This window comes from Oncorhynchus mykiss, chromosome 1 (genome assembly GCF_013265735.2).
Source record: "Oncorhynchus mykiss isolate Arlee chromosome 1, USDA_OmykA_1.1, whole genome shotgun sequence".
NCBI classification, from domain to species: Eukaryota; Metazoa; Chordata; class Actinopteri; order Salmoniformes; family Salmonidae; genus Oncorhynchus; species Oncorhynchus mykiss.
The window spans coordinates 74,052,529-74,067,900 of record NC_048565.1 but is presented as its reverse complement, the minus strand read 5'-3'; the positions used below and the strand labels follow the sequence as shown (position 1 = coordinate 74,067,900).

The window sequence follows — 15,372 nt, the reverse complement described above, 5'->3', positions numbered from 1 at the left end:
TCTCAGAAGTTCATATCATATTCCCTTTTAAATGTGACTGTATGTGCTGTGAGATTCATCCACCTGTCTGTTATCTATTGATCCTAAACTGGTTCGACATTGATGTTTATATCTGTACAAACTGTATATCAACACATTTATAATTAATGTATCTCTTTGTGCATAGACTATCATCTCTCTGGTTTGTGATACCAACACCATAGCAGCCACTGAACCTGAAAGGCTTGCATTGTATATCCTTCTTCTTCAGCTAAATAGACCAGAGGATTTGTGCCATCAATAGATATGGCCTATAGCATTCCACAAGGGTCAAAACACTTAACCCGCTGCCTGTATTGTCTTGCAATTTATCTCTTAGTAATGTATTTGAAATTATTAGTTGAAAAGGCGATCGTCTCTTCAGCTGCCCCAGAGGTGTGCTGGGTACTAATTGAAGTGTAAGTCTCAAGCGTCCATCACTAAAATGAGCTAGCTGAAAAAACCCATCAACTCAACACTGATAGGAGTACAGTGCACGGCTGACCAAAACAGAATCAATCAACCCACACCGCAGATGGACTTTCTTTTCGTTTTCAATCAGGATTAGATAAGTAATAATCTGCGATCAAAAGGATTATCTTCCTGTGGGAGTGATATCTGTGAGTGTGGAGGTGATGCTGAGTCTGATCCATTGCCACAGCTCCTACTGCAGTAAAGGCAGATGTTTGTTGGAGCAGAGGGGAGGCGGGGTGGACACTGTGCATAACTAATGCCCTGGCATTTCATCCTTCATTGCCTTTTTGTCTTGTCATCTTCTGTTTGGACGAATGCTATGTTTGTTTTCTCCTCTTTTGCATCGCCTTTGTTACAGAAAGGTGTGAGAGGGAAGCTAACAATTGAAGCTATTTCTAGACAGAGGAAGAGACCTTGAAAATAGGCTACAATTCTACAAAGGATTTCAAGGTCTGTTCAATTTAACTAACAGGGGAAATCAACAGCTAGGATCCATCTTTTCTCCTAAGAGTGCATTCTGCAGGGCATGCTTCCAAATCTGCAAATGAACAATTTAAGATAAAATAAAATAGTGTAAGTCATATGCTTCACACACAACAGGTGTAGACTAACAGTTAAATGCTTACTTACGGGCTTTTCCAACAATGCAGAGAGAAAGAAAATGGAGAAATAATAGAAAAGTAAGCCGTTCTCTCCTCAGCAGCCTCCACTGATATATACAGTACATATAACTAGGAGGCATAGATTGACTAGGCAACAGGATAGATAATTCCTGTGACACCGCCTGGTATAGAGCTACTAGATGTCAGGAAGCTCGACCCCAGTGATGTACTGGGCTGTTCGCATTAACCTCTGTAGTGCCTTGCGGTTGGATGCCATGCAGTTGACATACCAAGCAGTCATGCAGCCAGTCAAAATGCTCTCAATGGTGCAGCTGAATAACCTTTTGAGGATATGTAGGCTCAGGCCAAATCTTTTCCCCTGAGGAGGAAGTGGCGTGGTTGTGCCCTCTTCACGGCTGTGTTGGTGTGTGTGGACCATGATATATCCTTAGTGATGTGGACACAGAGGAACTTGAAGCTCTCGACCCGTTCCATTATAGCCCTGTCAATGTGAATGGGGGTATGCTCGGCCCTCCATTTTCTGTAGTACACAATCAGCTCCTTTGTCTTGCTGACATTGAGGGAGAGGTTGTTTTCCTGGCACCACACTGCAAGGTCTCTGACCTCCTCCCTGTAGGCAGTCTCACCGGTTTCGGTGATCAGCAAACTTAATAATGGTGTTGTAGTAGTGTGCGGCCACGCAGTCATGGGTGAACAGGGAGTACATGAGGGGAGTAAGCACACACCCCTGAGGGGCTCCAGTGTGAAGTGCATTTCATGGCTACAGATGTGAGTAATATAGGGCGATAGTCATTTAGACAGGTTACTTTGATGTTCTTGGGCATAGGGACTATGGTGGTCTGCTTGAAACATGTAGGTATTACAGACTGGCTCAGGGAGAGTTCAATAATGTCAGTGAAGACACTTGCCAGCTGGTCAGCGCATGCTCTGAGCACACATCCTTGTAATCGGTCCTTGTGAATGTTAACCTGTTTAAAGTGTTTACTCACATTGGCTGCGGAGAGCATGATCACACAGTTGTCTGGAACAGATGGTGCTCTCATGCATTGTCCAGTGTTGCTTGCCTCGAAGCAAGCATAGAAGGCATTTAGCTCGTCTGGTAGGTTTGTGTCACTGGGCAGCTCACGGCTGGGTTTCCCTTTGTAATTCATGATAGTTTGCGAGCCCTGCCACATCCGAAGAGCATCAGAGCCGATGTAATAGGACTCCATCTTAGTTCTGTATTGATGCTTTGCCTGTTTGATGGCTTGTCGTTTGGTCGAAGCGGGATTTCTTATAGGTGTCTGGATTAATTGTAATTACTTCGCCAATATGGCCTATTTATTGCCTTACCTCCTTACTCCATTTGCACACACAATATACAGGTTTTCTATTGTGCTATTGACTGCACATTTGTTTATCCCATGTGTAACTCTGTGTTGTTTTTGTCGTACTGCTTTACTTTATCTTGGCCAGGTCACAGTTGTAAATGAGAACTTGTTCTCAACTGGCCTACCTGGTAAAATAAAGGTGAAATAAATAAATAAAATAGTGTCCCGTTCCTTGAAATCGGCAGCTCTAGCCTTTAGTACAGATATTGCCTGTAATCCATGGCTTCTGGTTGGGATATGTACTTACGGTCACTGTGGGGATGACGTCGTAGATGCACTTATTAATGAAGCTGGAGACTGATGTGGTAAACTCCTCAATGCTAACCCCAATGTCAGGGAGAATTATGCAGTTTGTATTCAGTCTGTGTGTGTGACAGAAAGCCAGCCAAAGCTAGAGCGATCCTCTTTCTTGAAAGACAATCATACATTTTGCCATGGGGTGTGCACACCCACAGGTAGGCCTAATATGTAAGCAGTTATTAAAGCTTACACCCATATATGATAATGACACGATAAACCGAGATCACAGTTAAATTCATGTTTCTTTTCATGTTCCCTTCAACTGTCCTTGGAACATAACATTTAATCTCCTATTATGTATTCTTCTATAAATACTACCAGTCTACACTATTTCACAACTTTTTATCATACATTTAAAAATACTTAAACACATGTGAAACCTTCAATACACTGATTCATGTTCTGTGGTATATTTCCGGTAACTTTTAGCAGTGGATCAAATGTGTTTTGTATACACACATAGGCCGAAGCGTGATTGAAATTCCCAATCAACCATTCATCTGCATTAGGCAGGTTTCCTTCTTGTCTGATGCAGGATAACTGAAACAGATTGAGAGAGCTAGTGCACACTGCATTGCTAATGGCTCTGAATGAAAGACGGCCCTGTGCTGCTGACCCCTCCATGTAACAGGAACACGTCCCGGCTCAAGCAAAGCGATGGGGAGGACAGATCAATATAGAGACTCTCTAAGGCATCAGTCAAAACCAACCTCCTCCTATTGACTAAATGTTACCCAGGAATAGAATCAAATAGCTAGAATGGTGAGGATTCTAATGGTTTGCACCAATGTTGCATTCAATCCAAGAAGCCTATTGCACAGTATGAAGGATTTCATATACTGTATGCTATGGCCAATGTATTGCCATAATTTAGCATATTTTCAGCAACTTCATGCGTTACTATTCTGCTATGATGTTGTATTACTTTCCCAGAATAGAAGGCTGGCAAAATGATTGGCCACACCTCCATTGCAACCCACTGAGATTTAGGTGAGTACCAATGCCAGCCAGAAGATAAAATTATAATATTAGCACCCCACACCGTTAGAAAATTGTAACTCACAGCATGAAGGTTCTTAGAGTCTGACCTGCTCATTATTTTAGCTGTGTTGGTACACTGACAGTGCATTGTTGTAGGTCCCTGGACACTCAATTAGATTGGCAAAAGGGACATTTTCCAAAGATGACAACAGGTCATGGGCCAATTTTGAAATGGCAACACAACAGAGCTCCCCACTGTATTTCACAGCAATATTTCAAACCTGTAATTCCTGATGGCAATAACTAAGGTGAAGGTTCAGAGAAAATGTCACGGTGAGGGCAGGATAATGTCCCAGAGTCATGATCTACATATCGCTGTCTGAGGGAATGTTTCTGCTGAATATCTGATGCTCTTTGCTCTAAGTTAACTCAGGCGCTTAGGTGGGCCTGGACCCACCTACTGAGCTCAATCAGATTGAGCAAAGAAATAAATAATTTATGCTCTCAACTTGTCAGTGTTCCAAATTGGACATTATTTTTCTTTTTACCGAAACATGCAAACACCATCAGATATAATTCATACTGTAGTCATAATCCAGTGCAATGGAATGGCATTCACTCCCATGGGATGGGTAGTCAGAAATAAGCAACTGAAAGCCACACCCCCAATAAACCACAAATATGACTGCATTGAGGCATATGTCACTGTGCTTCTATGGCTATATGCACCATGCCACTGCCTACTTCCTTTGTTCTTTTAGCAAACAAGACAGGTCATAATCCAGTGCCTTCAGCTTTAATTGGCTTTAAAAATGCTAAATGTTCTCTCAGCCTCAGGGCTAAATGTGTAGAATAGAATGAGATTAGCTATAAAACTGCACATTTTCCTCTCTGCACCATGGCAAAATGTGTACAATTGCAGGAAATAAAATTTAAAACAGTAAAAGTTTTGCTCAGCCTCATGGGAAGTCATGAGATTAAATATAAAAACTGCTAATTGTTCTCTTTGCCCCATGGCAAAATGTGTAGAATTTCAGGAAGTTACCCAGCTAGCATGGTGGATCTGAGCTGATTCCAGCTGAGTCGGTGAACTCGGCTGAGAAGTCAGACTCGGCCGACGTCATGTGGCCCGAGTCTGGATTTATTGCTAGGATGGGGGGATTGAGCTCGGGCCAATTCCGGTGAGAGTTATCTGCCCCAAATGTATATATTACTTGGGGCTCGGCCCGATTCCGGTGTGAGTTATCTCGCCCAAATGTATTACTTGGGGCTCGGGCTGATTCCGATGAGAGTTATCTGGCCCAAATGTATATATTACTTGGGGCTCGGGCCGATTCATGTGTGGGTTATCTGGCCCAAATATATTACTTGGGGCTCGGGCCGATTGAAGCTACTCTCTGGCAGATGATTGTATGGGCTGTTTTATAAAATTAACAATTCGTTATTTATTTTTCTAGATTTTCTCATTGTTTCTGTGAGCAAAAAAATACAATTAACATCTAAATTAAATTATTTGATAAGCGTCCTTGATACTTTATAGAAGGCAATTCATAAGCATTGAAATCTTTTATTTACAATGCATATATCAGTATGTTTTATAGGCTACTCCTTAATGAAAATATGACTGAAATAATACTCCATGTATCATTTTCCATGTTATCCAGAGAAGAACTTCCACTAAACAGTAAGACCACTTTATTATCAGGGTTGCTATCATGTTAAAGTACAGGGGATAGCTCTCTTTTCGCCTCTCTCCAAATGAACGTCTAGTCAGATTCTGGCTATTCTCTCTCCTATCATGACCGAATCCAACCGCCAGCTCCTCCTCCGGTGCATCGTTTGCATCACTACTTCTGTGAGCGCTTCTTCGCACACTGTAGCAACCTCCGTTCCCGGAGCGATTCAGCGGATAATAATCAAACCCTAAAAAGTAGTCTAATTATCTTCAGGTTATAATTCAAATCGGACTAACCTAAACTAGGGATGGAAACAACCGTCGGTTGCTGCCCTCATTGGCTCATTGCTATGTGGATGTGTCTTTTTACTTTAACTTCCACCCTGGACATGACAAAAACAAATATAAGGTGCATTCCATCAAGCCAACTCTCTGTTATCAAGCCGGCTCCCCGGGAACTCTCTAAAGTGGGATTTGATCAATTTGGAAAGGGACCAGAGGATGAAGCTGTGGGGGTTGCAGAGAAGTCACCAGGTTGTCACCCCTTTAAAAGCATCTGTAAAAAAGCCAATGTTGCGGAATATTTAGCGCGCGTCTCCGGTGATGGCGAGGCAAGAAGTTCAGTCCCTGAATCCGAGCAGCCGTTTGTAAATAAATCATACAGCCGTGGATTAGAAGAACGTCGGCTCGTGGACAGTTCTGAAGTGCTCTATCAACATCAAAGTGGCTCGGGCATCACCTCCAAACTCACAGATAGGCCTATGCCGCCACCTGCCACCCTCAATAAAGTAACCGTCAATAACACTAGACATAATACAATTAATAGTTTTGGAAGAGAAAATAGACTTAAACGACATGAGTTATCAAAAAAGAAGGCTGGGGCAAGTTTGAGGAACCTTCGCCGTCGACGAAAGCGCAGCTTCCAAACGGCGGAGAGCAAAACATCTTGGTCCGTATTCGGATGGAACGGTGAAGATGCGTCAACCCCCGGGCAACATGAGTTGAAACTTAGTAGTTCTACATTCGCACTCACGGGGGATTCAGCTCATAACCAAGCCATGGTGCATTGGTCCGGCCAAAATAGCAGCGTAAGTGAAACTTGGCTATGATGAATGCATCCTTGCATTATAGCGCATGGCATAATCATTTTGAATGTATAACAGTTAGCCTATAATGTTTCTGCCTCTTAAAATGTCAATTTAGGTGGTGGACTTGGTCTTCTGAAGGGTCTGATATGTAATTAATTAGTTGTGTGTAGACCTCTAGTGTAAATCCTGGCACTTGGAAAATATTGGGAGGCATTGGGAGAGCAGTGGGCAGTGCAGACCAGTGCACCAGGCGGTTCAATGAGAGGATGCTGAAGAGCTAGATTGTCGAAATAAGAAACACACATGCGCGCGCGCACACACGCGCGCGCGCACACACACACACACTTACTCACACATACACGTTCACACACAAACACTCTCACTCACGGTCAGTGTGTTTCTTTTAGTCTGTCTATCTTTGTGTGGGTGGAGGTTTTGCATGACCCAGGAATTAAGGGTAGATGTGAGGATTAAGGCACGGTCCAATGATTTTTGTTACTTTACCCCTGCTCTACATGTTCAAGCAATCCATTGTTAGCCTATTTACATGACACTTCTCACAAATCCATTTGTTAAAAGAAATGCATGACAGCCACTCGGATCTGTATCCTCAAAATATCAGGCAAATGGGAGTCAATCCCTCATTAGATTGGCATCAAATGCAGCAGACCATTGTGGATATCTGTTCAAAGACCGCATTTGTAGTGGAACAGTCTATTTCTTAAGGTGATGCTAGAACTGAAGCAGTGTTTTGGCCCTGGGTGTGTTATATAATTCAGTGCACATCTCATTTATATGGTTTCTATTTTGGATAATTTTGTACATTATTGTTCTAACATGTGTATGATTTTCATCTTCATTTAGCATTGGATTAGGATCATACAGAATGAGTGAGATCATACTCTACCTCCCATCAACTTTCCTTAATTGTCATGGGGATATTACAACCAATGCTTCATTATACAAGGGAGGCTATGCAAGCTTTGCTTGTTCACCAGATCTGATCCCGAACAGATGGCTGTCACTTACATTTGACATTTTAGTCATTTAGCAGACGGTCTTATCCAGAGCGACTTACAGGAACAATTAGGAGTAGGTGCTTTGCTCAAGGGCACATCGACAGATTTTTCACATAGTCAGCTCAGGGATTCGAACCAGCAACCTTTCAGTTACTGGTCCAACGCTCAAAAAGGGGTATGGCATTAGGTGTGATCCCAAAATACATTTCAAGGTGTAAATGGGATGTTATATGGGATATTATATTGACAGAAGCGAGGGCAACATTTGTACCTTTTTTTCCCATGTCTTTACTTTCGCCTTTGCAATAGATGCATCATCCTCTTTATACTAGCTATTATAAGTCAGCACCATTATTACACGATCAACCTGCATCAGCACTCATTCTTGCTTTTTCTCTTGCAACATCAATCTACCAGTCTCAACGTTACGTTAGCAACACCAGAGTTGTTCAGTTGACATCTTCAATGTTTTACTGTGACTCATATTTTGGAGACTTCTGTTGGACCTCAGTCCTGCACTGAGTGTGCTGCAGAGAGGGAACGCAGGCTTTTAGACCTCAGCATGTCGCCTAAGGGTCACTAGTAGGGTTGCAAAATTGAGGACATTATACAAGAGTCATTCTGACTACTACATTTGTCGTCACACAGGACCACGTGCTGACACAGAGTTTTCACAGGCTGGCAAGCTATGAGGTTAAGGTTGACTTAAGGTTGACTCTCTCAGGCAGGATGGAAACGACTACATCAACCATGATCAATTGCTAGTTACCACTTTCACCATGATCCTTAACAATGTTTTTGGTGCCATTCAGCCCCATTCAGCATTATGGCTTACTTTAAATTAAAATACTTCCGGCTTCATGCGCTATCGGGAGTTTTCCATAGGAATACATGGATGCTACTGTATCACTGTCTACTGGTTTTAATGTCTATGGTCATGGCTCATGTCCTAACCTCAGAACAAATTACGGAAGTAGATTTATAGCAGAGGTATTTCATGGACATTTGCTTTGGTTGCAACTCTAACAAAATGTGCATCTAATTAGCATGAATTATATCAAAGTTAGACAAATGTCATTGCTGGTGATCTACAGTAGCTTAAGAGTTTGTCAACAGAACACACACAACCCTGCATCTTTATCTTTGAGCATCCACATTTCAGAAGACATTTATATGAGTTAAAAGTGTTTTTTTTTAAAGCATCCTCTGCTCAGCGGGTGCTACTTTTGGGCTGGGTAGAAAACAAACTCACTCGATGTCTAATCTTGCCAGCATTGATCAGAGTTCCCTCATGCACGATGAAGTGTCTAGGCTCAGCAGGCTGCCATAGTCTGGCTGGAGAATACAGCTGCACTTCATTCTTTTTAAGGAGGAGTTACTACGGCAAAAGCATACATTCAAAGAAGAAGTGAGTGGCTTCTGATGATTTATCACGTCAAGAATCAACAACAAAAGAATGTCTGCCATAGGGGTGTTTGTAATGCCTCTTTAATTTAGGCTTTTCTTAATGGTATGATAGCATCAGCGTATCCCTAACATGGTGGCTAACTATATATTCTTGGTACCCAATTAACATTATATGGTTAACTGAGATTCAGGGAAACATAGATCAAAATGGATATTCAATTGCAGATGCAGGATTTTAATTTGATCACCGTGTTGCAGAACTTTCCCGCAATGTAGGAAATTGAAAACTTGTTGTGTATTTGAGGTTTAAAAAGGCTCCTGAATTCTGTAATTTCCACTTTGACAATTCAGCCTTGATTTTCCCCCATGAAAACAAAAGTCCATTAAAATCCACATAATACTTCACATTTCCTGTTGCTGCGGGATTATGTTCCTGCTGTGGCAAATTGGCTCAAATGAAGATCCTACATCTGTAGTGGTTGTAAATGTAATGATCGGTCATTTGGATTTTGGTGTGCAACATTATTGTAACATGTAATACATGTTTAGGGTAGATGTTTTCTTTTTATGTTAAGGCCAGTTTGAAGGAGTTTTACATGTATGTGCTGAATAAATATGTTAATGTCAGAAATCCAGCTAGTTTTACTGTATCCTGAGTAGCTACTCTCATATTTACAGATATTCAAATATCCTTTTGTTCATGATAAAGCTCACAGTTGACAGTAGTGAATGTCAGAAGATACTAATGTGGTTGGAGGAGGCAGATACGACCGTGATCTAGACTATTCTGTCGAGGAATCTTACCTTTAGCAGTCATGGTATGGCATGCTTTGGAAATCCTGGTGGTTATGAGAGTCATGCGAGGACATTAAATCATTTATCTTTGCAATATACAGTACTACTGTGATGTCACCTTATAATTCATGATCCAGTTGACCTGTTATCCATGGGAGAGCAAATAGCTCTGACGTCAAACAATCCAGCCCTAGCTAACATCTGGTCTACCAGGAAACAATGTCTGTGTGGATAAAGAGATATAAATTGATGTGGCAGACAAAAGCAAGCCAATAATACATGTTGAGGTTGTATGGTTGAGAGCACTGAGCTTCACATGCTTTTGCTCGTACCAACAGACATAGCTGGAAACAGAAATGATTGTTTATTCATTTTATTCTTACAAAAAGAGGTTCACCCAGTAAAACACAGGAAATAAGTCAGATTTGAACATATGTGTGAATAGCTGATGATACAAAACTTTATACTTTCAAAATTCATAGCTTTTAATGTTAATATCATTATGAACCAACAGAAACATCTGTTTGAAAGTTAACACCTGCTCCACTCCCAGGGAATCTGTCACAATTCTTTAGACTTATTGTGTTGGACTGCAAATGCTAATTTACATCTTATATTAATTTGCCAAAATGTACTGTACATTTCTAAGAATGCGGGTGGCTACTCAATTGCTATTAAGCACTACATTGTATTGTGACTGCAGTGTAACAATTCACATCTGTACATTAAGGGTTAACATGAGGGGAGAGACTTGAGCTGGCTTGTTTCATCAGCATCATTAGTGTTGTAGTAGTGGAAATAGTTTGTGAGATAAACTCTTAAAAGCCAAAAAGGGTAATGTGTTAGTTGTGCTTTTCCATTTATAGGGTACAAATAGAAAACTACCCTATTAATATTCTGATCAGTTACTTGGGTAACAATTGCTTTTATGGAGTCATCCATCTATTTAATTGCAGTGGGTAAATATGTCGACAGTTTTATTGATGATGTAACTTAATTCCTGAAGCTGATAAGGCTGGATCAGGGAGTCACTGAGTCTGGGAATGAATCGTAATGTATAGTCTGTCTTGCATTTAATTTGTCTCTTTCAGGTGCTCCTCATCCTTCACTAATAGAAAGTTCCCACCTCCACCCTCTATCCCTTATCCCTCCAACCGTCTTAATACAATGCCTTCATTCCACCATGGTAATCTCCTCATACTAAGCTCTTTTAATTCACTATAAAACCCCTTTCATGCCTCAATAATGATCAGATTCATACCAATGCATTCACTCTCCAAGGGTTGAGATTTACACAGGGCTTGGAAATCATTTTTCTTATTCTCCTATGGCACATGATTTTTTGGGGAGACATTTGGCGCTAACATGGCATGATGAGTGTTCGACATGTTAAAAGCTTTCTAACATCTCATCTTTGTCAAGATGTGGAAGGGATGGATCTGTGCTCTTATTTAGAAAACTGATCAAGTATAATTCCTGCCATGCCCTTTTTTATCTAGGAATTTGTAATGTATCTTTACCCCAACCAAATCCCTCATCTACACATTTTAGCTTCAGAGCATTGGTGATTTTAATAGGTTTGTATTGCTCTTGGGGGTTCAGAGTTTCTTCATGACTCTCTCTAACACTAATGTTTATGGCTACAGTAAGATAGCAAGTAAGCACCCAGCCCATACCCCCTGTTTAACACAGAACAATCTCCAAAATTAAGTATCTATGTATATTGATGCCTGGTACATTAAATATTGACAACATTTAGAGAGCTTCAGCGTGTACTTTCAACTAGCCTAACACCTCAAGTTTTACAGCTGGCACTTGAGGGGGTGCAAATGATTTGAGACTTCCACTGGACCTTCTCCAAGTAAATGGTTAAATTAATGACTATCCAGGAGACAGGAAGTAATTGGCTCTACTTTCCAAACTGCTCTAGGTCATTTTATTGTGTATGACAATGTCCAACAGATTGGGACTTTTGGAAGTTATAAAGGCCATGTTATTGGTAGACCATTAATCTCTACTTCTATATTTCTATATTTCTACATTTCTGCCGTGTTTACAAGACACTGAGATTATTCCTCACCGCACTTTTGCCAACCACAATATATACACGTTTTCATGAAAATAACCATATTTCTTGGTTCATTGTATCAACTAAAAGGCCAAATAACAAAGAAAATAAATGGGTACAATTGGGAAGAAAAATGGTCCCAGAAGATAGGTCATCTCCAAGGAGTAGAAGACCTTTACACTGGTTTCTTATGCAGTGAACCATTGAGAACGTTGCATAATTTAGCATGTTTTCAAATGGCATTTTTCCATATTGTCTTCAAGTATCTAGTGCGGAGGGGAAAGAGAAATATCAATCCGTTAACATTGGCTGATATAATTTTAACGAAGTGATACACAGACTTTGATTTAGGTTCAAACAAACGCTGAATAGGAAAATAGTTTCTCCTTTCAAATTACAATGGGGAAAATAGACCTGTCCACAGAGAGCCATGCGTTAACATCTGGAACAATTTACGTGACGCCTCGCAATTTATGTGTCTTAATACCTATTAAGTAAAGGCTTGTATAACAGCCATATAACAATGGGGTTCTTTACGATCTCCTCAAAAATGATGTCCATGATATTTACGAGGAGAGCCTTGCTGTGCCTAGGATGAACAATAGAGGCATTGTTTACTTATTTATTCATTTATTTATAGACCACCGTTGGTAGTGTTTACCATGGAAGAAACACGCTGAGCCCTAAAAAAGCACAACATAGTGCATTTTCCCTGATTTACCTTTGTACAGAAGATGCACCATCCTCATGCAAAATTATGCCTTGACAAGTCCTCAGAAGATTGTTTGGGATTTGTTTATGTGTGTGGCTGTTGACACAAGCGTCCATATCAAGGCTGATGTGTTGCTAGCTGCTGTTGTAAAATGTATGATACACACTTCCTAAGGCCTTCCTGCTCAAACCGCTTCCAATGATAAAAATAACAACATTTGTAAGTTTGAAGATGAGGTTGTCAAAAGTTTATTTTCTCCCTTATTTTGTATTTTAGGCTTATTTACCACCTCAATAGGGAAAGAATGCAAAATAGGCAACTCCCCACTGGGCACAGATGTCAATTCAACGTTTATTCCATGTTGGGGCAATGTAATTTCATTGAAATAATGTGGAAACAACGTGGATTTAAACAGTGTGTGCCCATTCACTCATTACTTCAAGTGCCACCATAGTGCCAGATGAAATGATGCACCTTAACAGAGGGTTGTCTATTACTAGTGTTTTCTAGTAATGGGAACTTTGTTCTGTTTTGTAGGTGATTCTAATGCTGACTAAGTACTTTGACTTCAGCCTTGGCAGTGTCACAGAGAGCTCTCTATGGAGGTAAGGAGTGGTTCAATTAATCTCGGTCTGGCTTCGGTGTTCATGTTCAGGACCAAGAGTTGCTCTTGATCATGTGACCATGGGCCCGAGAGATTGCCTATCACATGCTTAGGAAAAACGAATGGCCCATTTGAATGTTGCATGTTGGTTATACAAGTGTATAAGAGACTGGGAAGCAGGGAGATAAGAAACAGAGACAGTACACTGGGAACATTGTGTTCAAATATTGCAAACTAGTGTTGTACTGTATGTTCCTGAATGTAGCATATTAACCCTTCTGCTGTGTTCCGGTCGAATTGGACCGAAGTTTTCTCTCTGAAAAATGTAGTTCATTTAATCTGATTGTCATGAGGTTCCATGACTTTGTCCACACAGAGCATCTGAACATTTTGATGATTTTCATTCAATTTTGAGTGTTTTATTTAACTTTTGTACACCTGTGTTGTTCCCGGTCAAAAATGACCGGTCATTAGAAATGAATGGGTGAGGCTACAATTAGTGTATAAAATTGAGTTCAGGCACATGCCCATTCATCAGATGGACACACTTCCTCTCCCAGACCCTCACACGCATGTGTGTTTGAGCACACACACACACCTCACTCCCCTTCTTGGCTTCCATGGCAACCCCCACGGGAACCTTTCCCCAATAGAATCTTTCCCCCACGGGAACCACACCTGTTGGCATTCTCACAAACAACATTGTTTCAATAATATATATAACTTTTCTCGCAGTTCTGGTATATAAAGCTTTTTTGAGGCCTTGATCACAATTCATTCTGTGGCAACACAATGACCAAACGATATAATGTATTTATTTATTTTTATTTCACCTTTATTTTTAACCAGGTAGGCAAGTTGAGAACAAGTTCTCATTTACAATTGCGACCTGGCCAAGATAAAGCAGTATGTATGTGAGGCTCTTGATCATATCTTTGATCATGACACTGGTGAGGAGGAGAGAGTCCTTGTTAAACTTTGACACAAAGTAGTCTGTGATAAATAACACAATATGTTTCATCTCAGTATTTGTTATAGTCAAAATAATCCATACGTTATGCTTTTTTTTAAACTCAAAAACAAGTTGTATGAGCTTAGTGAGGCCTACAGGCCATAAATAGCAAATAGAAGTTCAGAACTTGTAATGTTCACAATAATTTAAGTTGATAAAAAGATCTAACACAAGATTAGGTGATAATATATGTATTATTATGGATTTATAATGAGCTATAATGGGGCAGTCATTTTGGACTGGGAACACAGAATAAATGAACATGAAACGAACACAACAGGAGGGTTAAACTTGAAATATTTCTGACATCCAGAATATACCAGATGGCAATGTGAAATACACATGCTTCTGGAGTAGCTTTTCTAATATTATTACGTAACTGTCTCCAACTCCAACACAGTTGTTATCAAGCTTGGTTTTGAATATTAGCGAGAAGCAGGGTAGACTTTTGTAATGTATATTGTGGTGTCAATGTTTTAGGACACATGTTTTAGATGAACTACAAATCATATAATTCCCTTGCGTAGTCTGTCATACATATATCCATGTTTATTATTATAATTGAACAATTCTCCATTAAACTAGCAAATTGCATCGTTCCAGTTCCAATGTTCTGCTTGCCTGCGAAAGCCTAATGATACCGTCACTGTACTGAACCATAGGTATTATTATTGATATTGCTCTGTGCTCTCAGACTCACGATTTAACAGTAGAATAACTCATTTAGTTAATCCCCTAATTGAATTCTAGGTCAACAGACTATGGATCCAGGTATGAGAAACTTGATGAAAAGGTCGGGCCAAAAACCATACTAAGCTACTTGTACGTGAGTCCGAATAACAAACGAAAGGTACGTCCTCACACATGTACCTTACCGTAACCATATCTGTCATGTCCTTAAAACTCTTAACAATAGTAGAACTATCAAGTTGAATCATTACGAACATGAATGGAGAATACAAAATAATCTTTGCTAAATGTTGTGATTTATAAAACACATACATACATGCCTGTTAGATTTTAGAGATAATATCAATCTTATTCATACTCTCTTGTGTGGCAGCATTTGTATTTGAATTACTACTAATATCATCTCCGTTTATATAAAATGGTCTGCACCCTCAGAATATACAGCAGACCTAACAGACAGCACACCTAATGCCTTGTGGATGCTGTCAAAGCAGGAGGATAACTCTCCCTCCTCTCCTCTCCTGACCTGTCCTCTC

General features: G+C 40.3%; 1 protein-coding gene across 1 annotated transcript in view; it reads left to right on the top strand.

The window, feature by feature from the left end:
* Window positions 1–5,592: 5,592 nt before the first annotated feature.
* Window positions 5,593–15,372, top strand: part of LOC110529136 (VPS10 domain-containing receptor SorCS1) — a 50,318-nt gene continuing 40,538 nt past the window's right edge. The window contains exons 1-3 of the mRNA XM_021611274.2: window positions 5,593–6,529; window positions 13,068–13,135; window positions 14,897–14,996. Of these exons, the coding sequence (XP_021466949.2) occupies window positions 5,750–6,529; window positions 13,068–13,135; window positions 14,897–14,996 (948 nt within the window). The 5' untranslated portion in view covers window positions 5,593–5,749. The remainder of the gene's footprint in view (window positions 6,530–13,067; window positions 13,136–14,896; window positions 14,997–15,372) is intronic.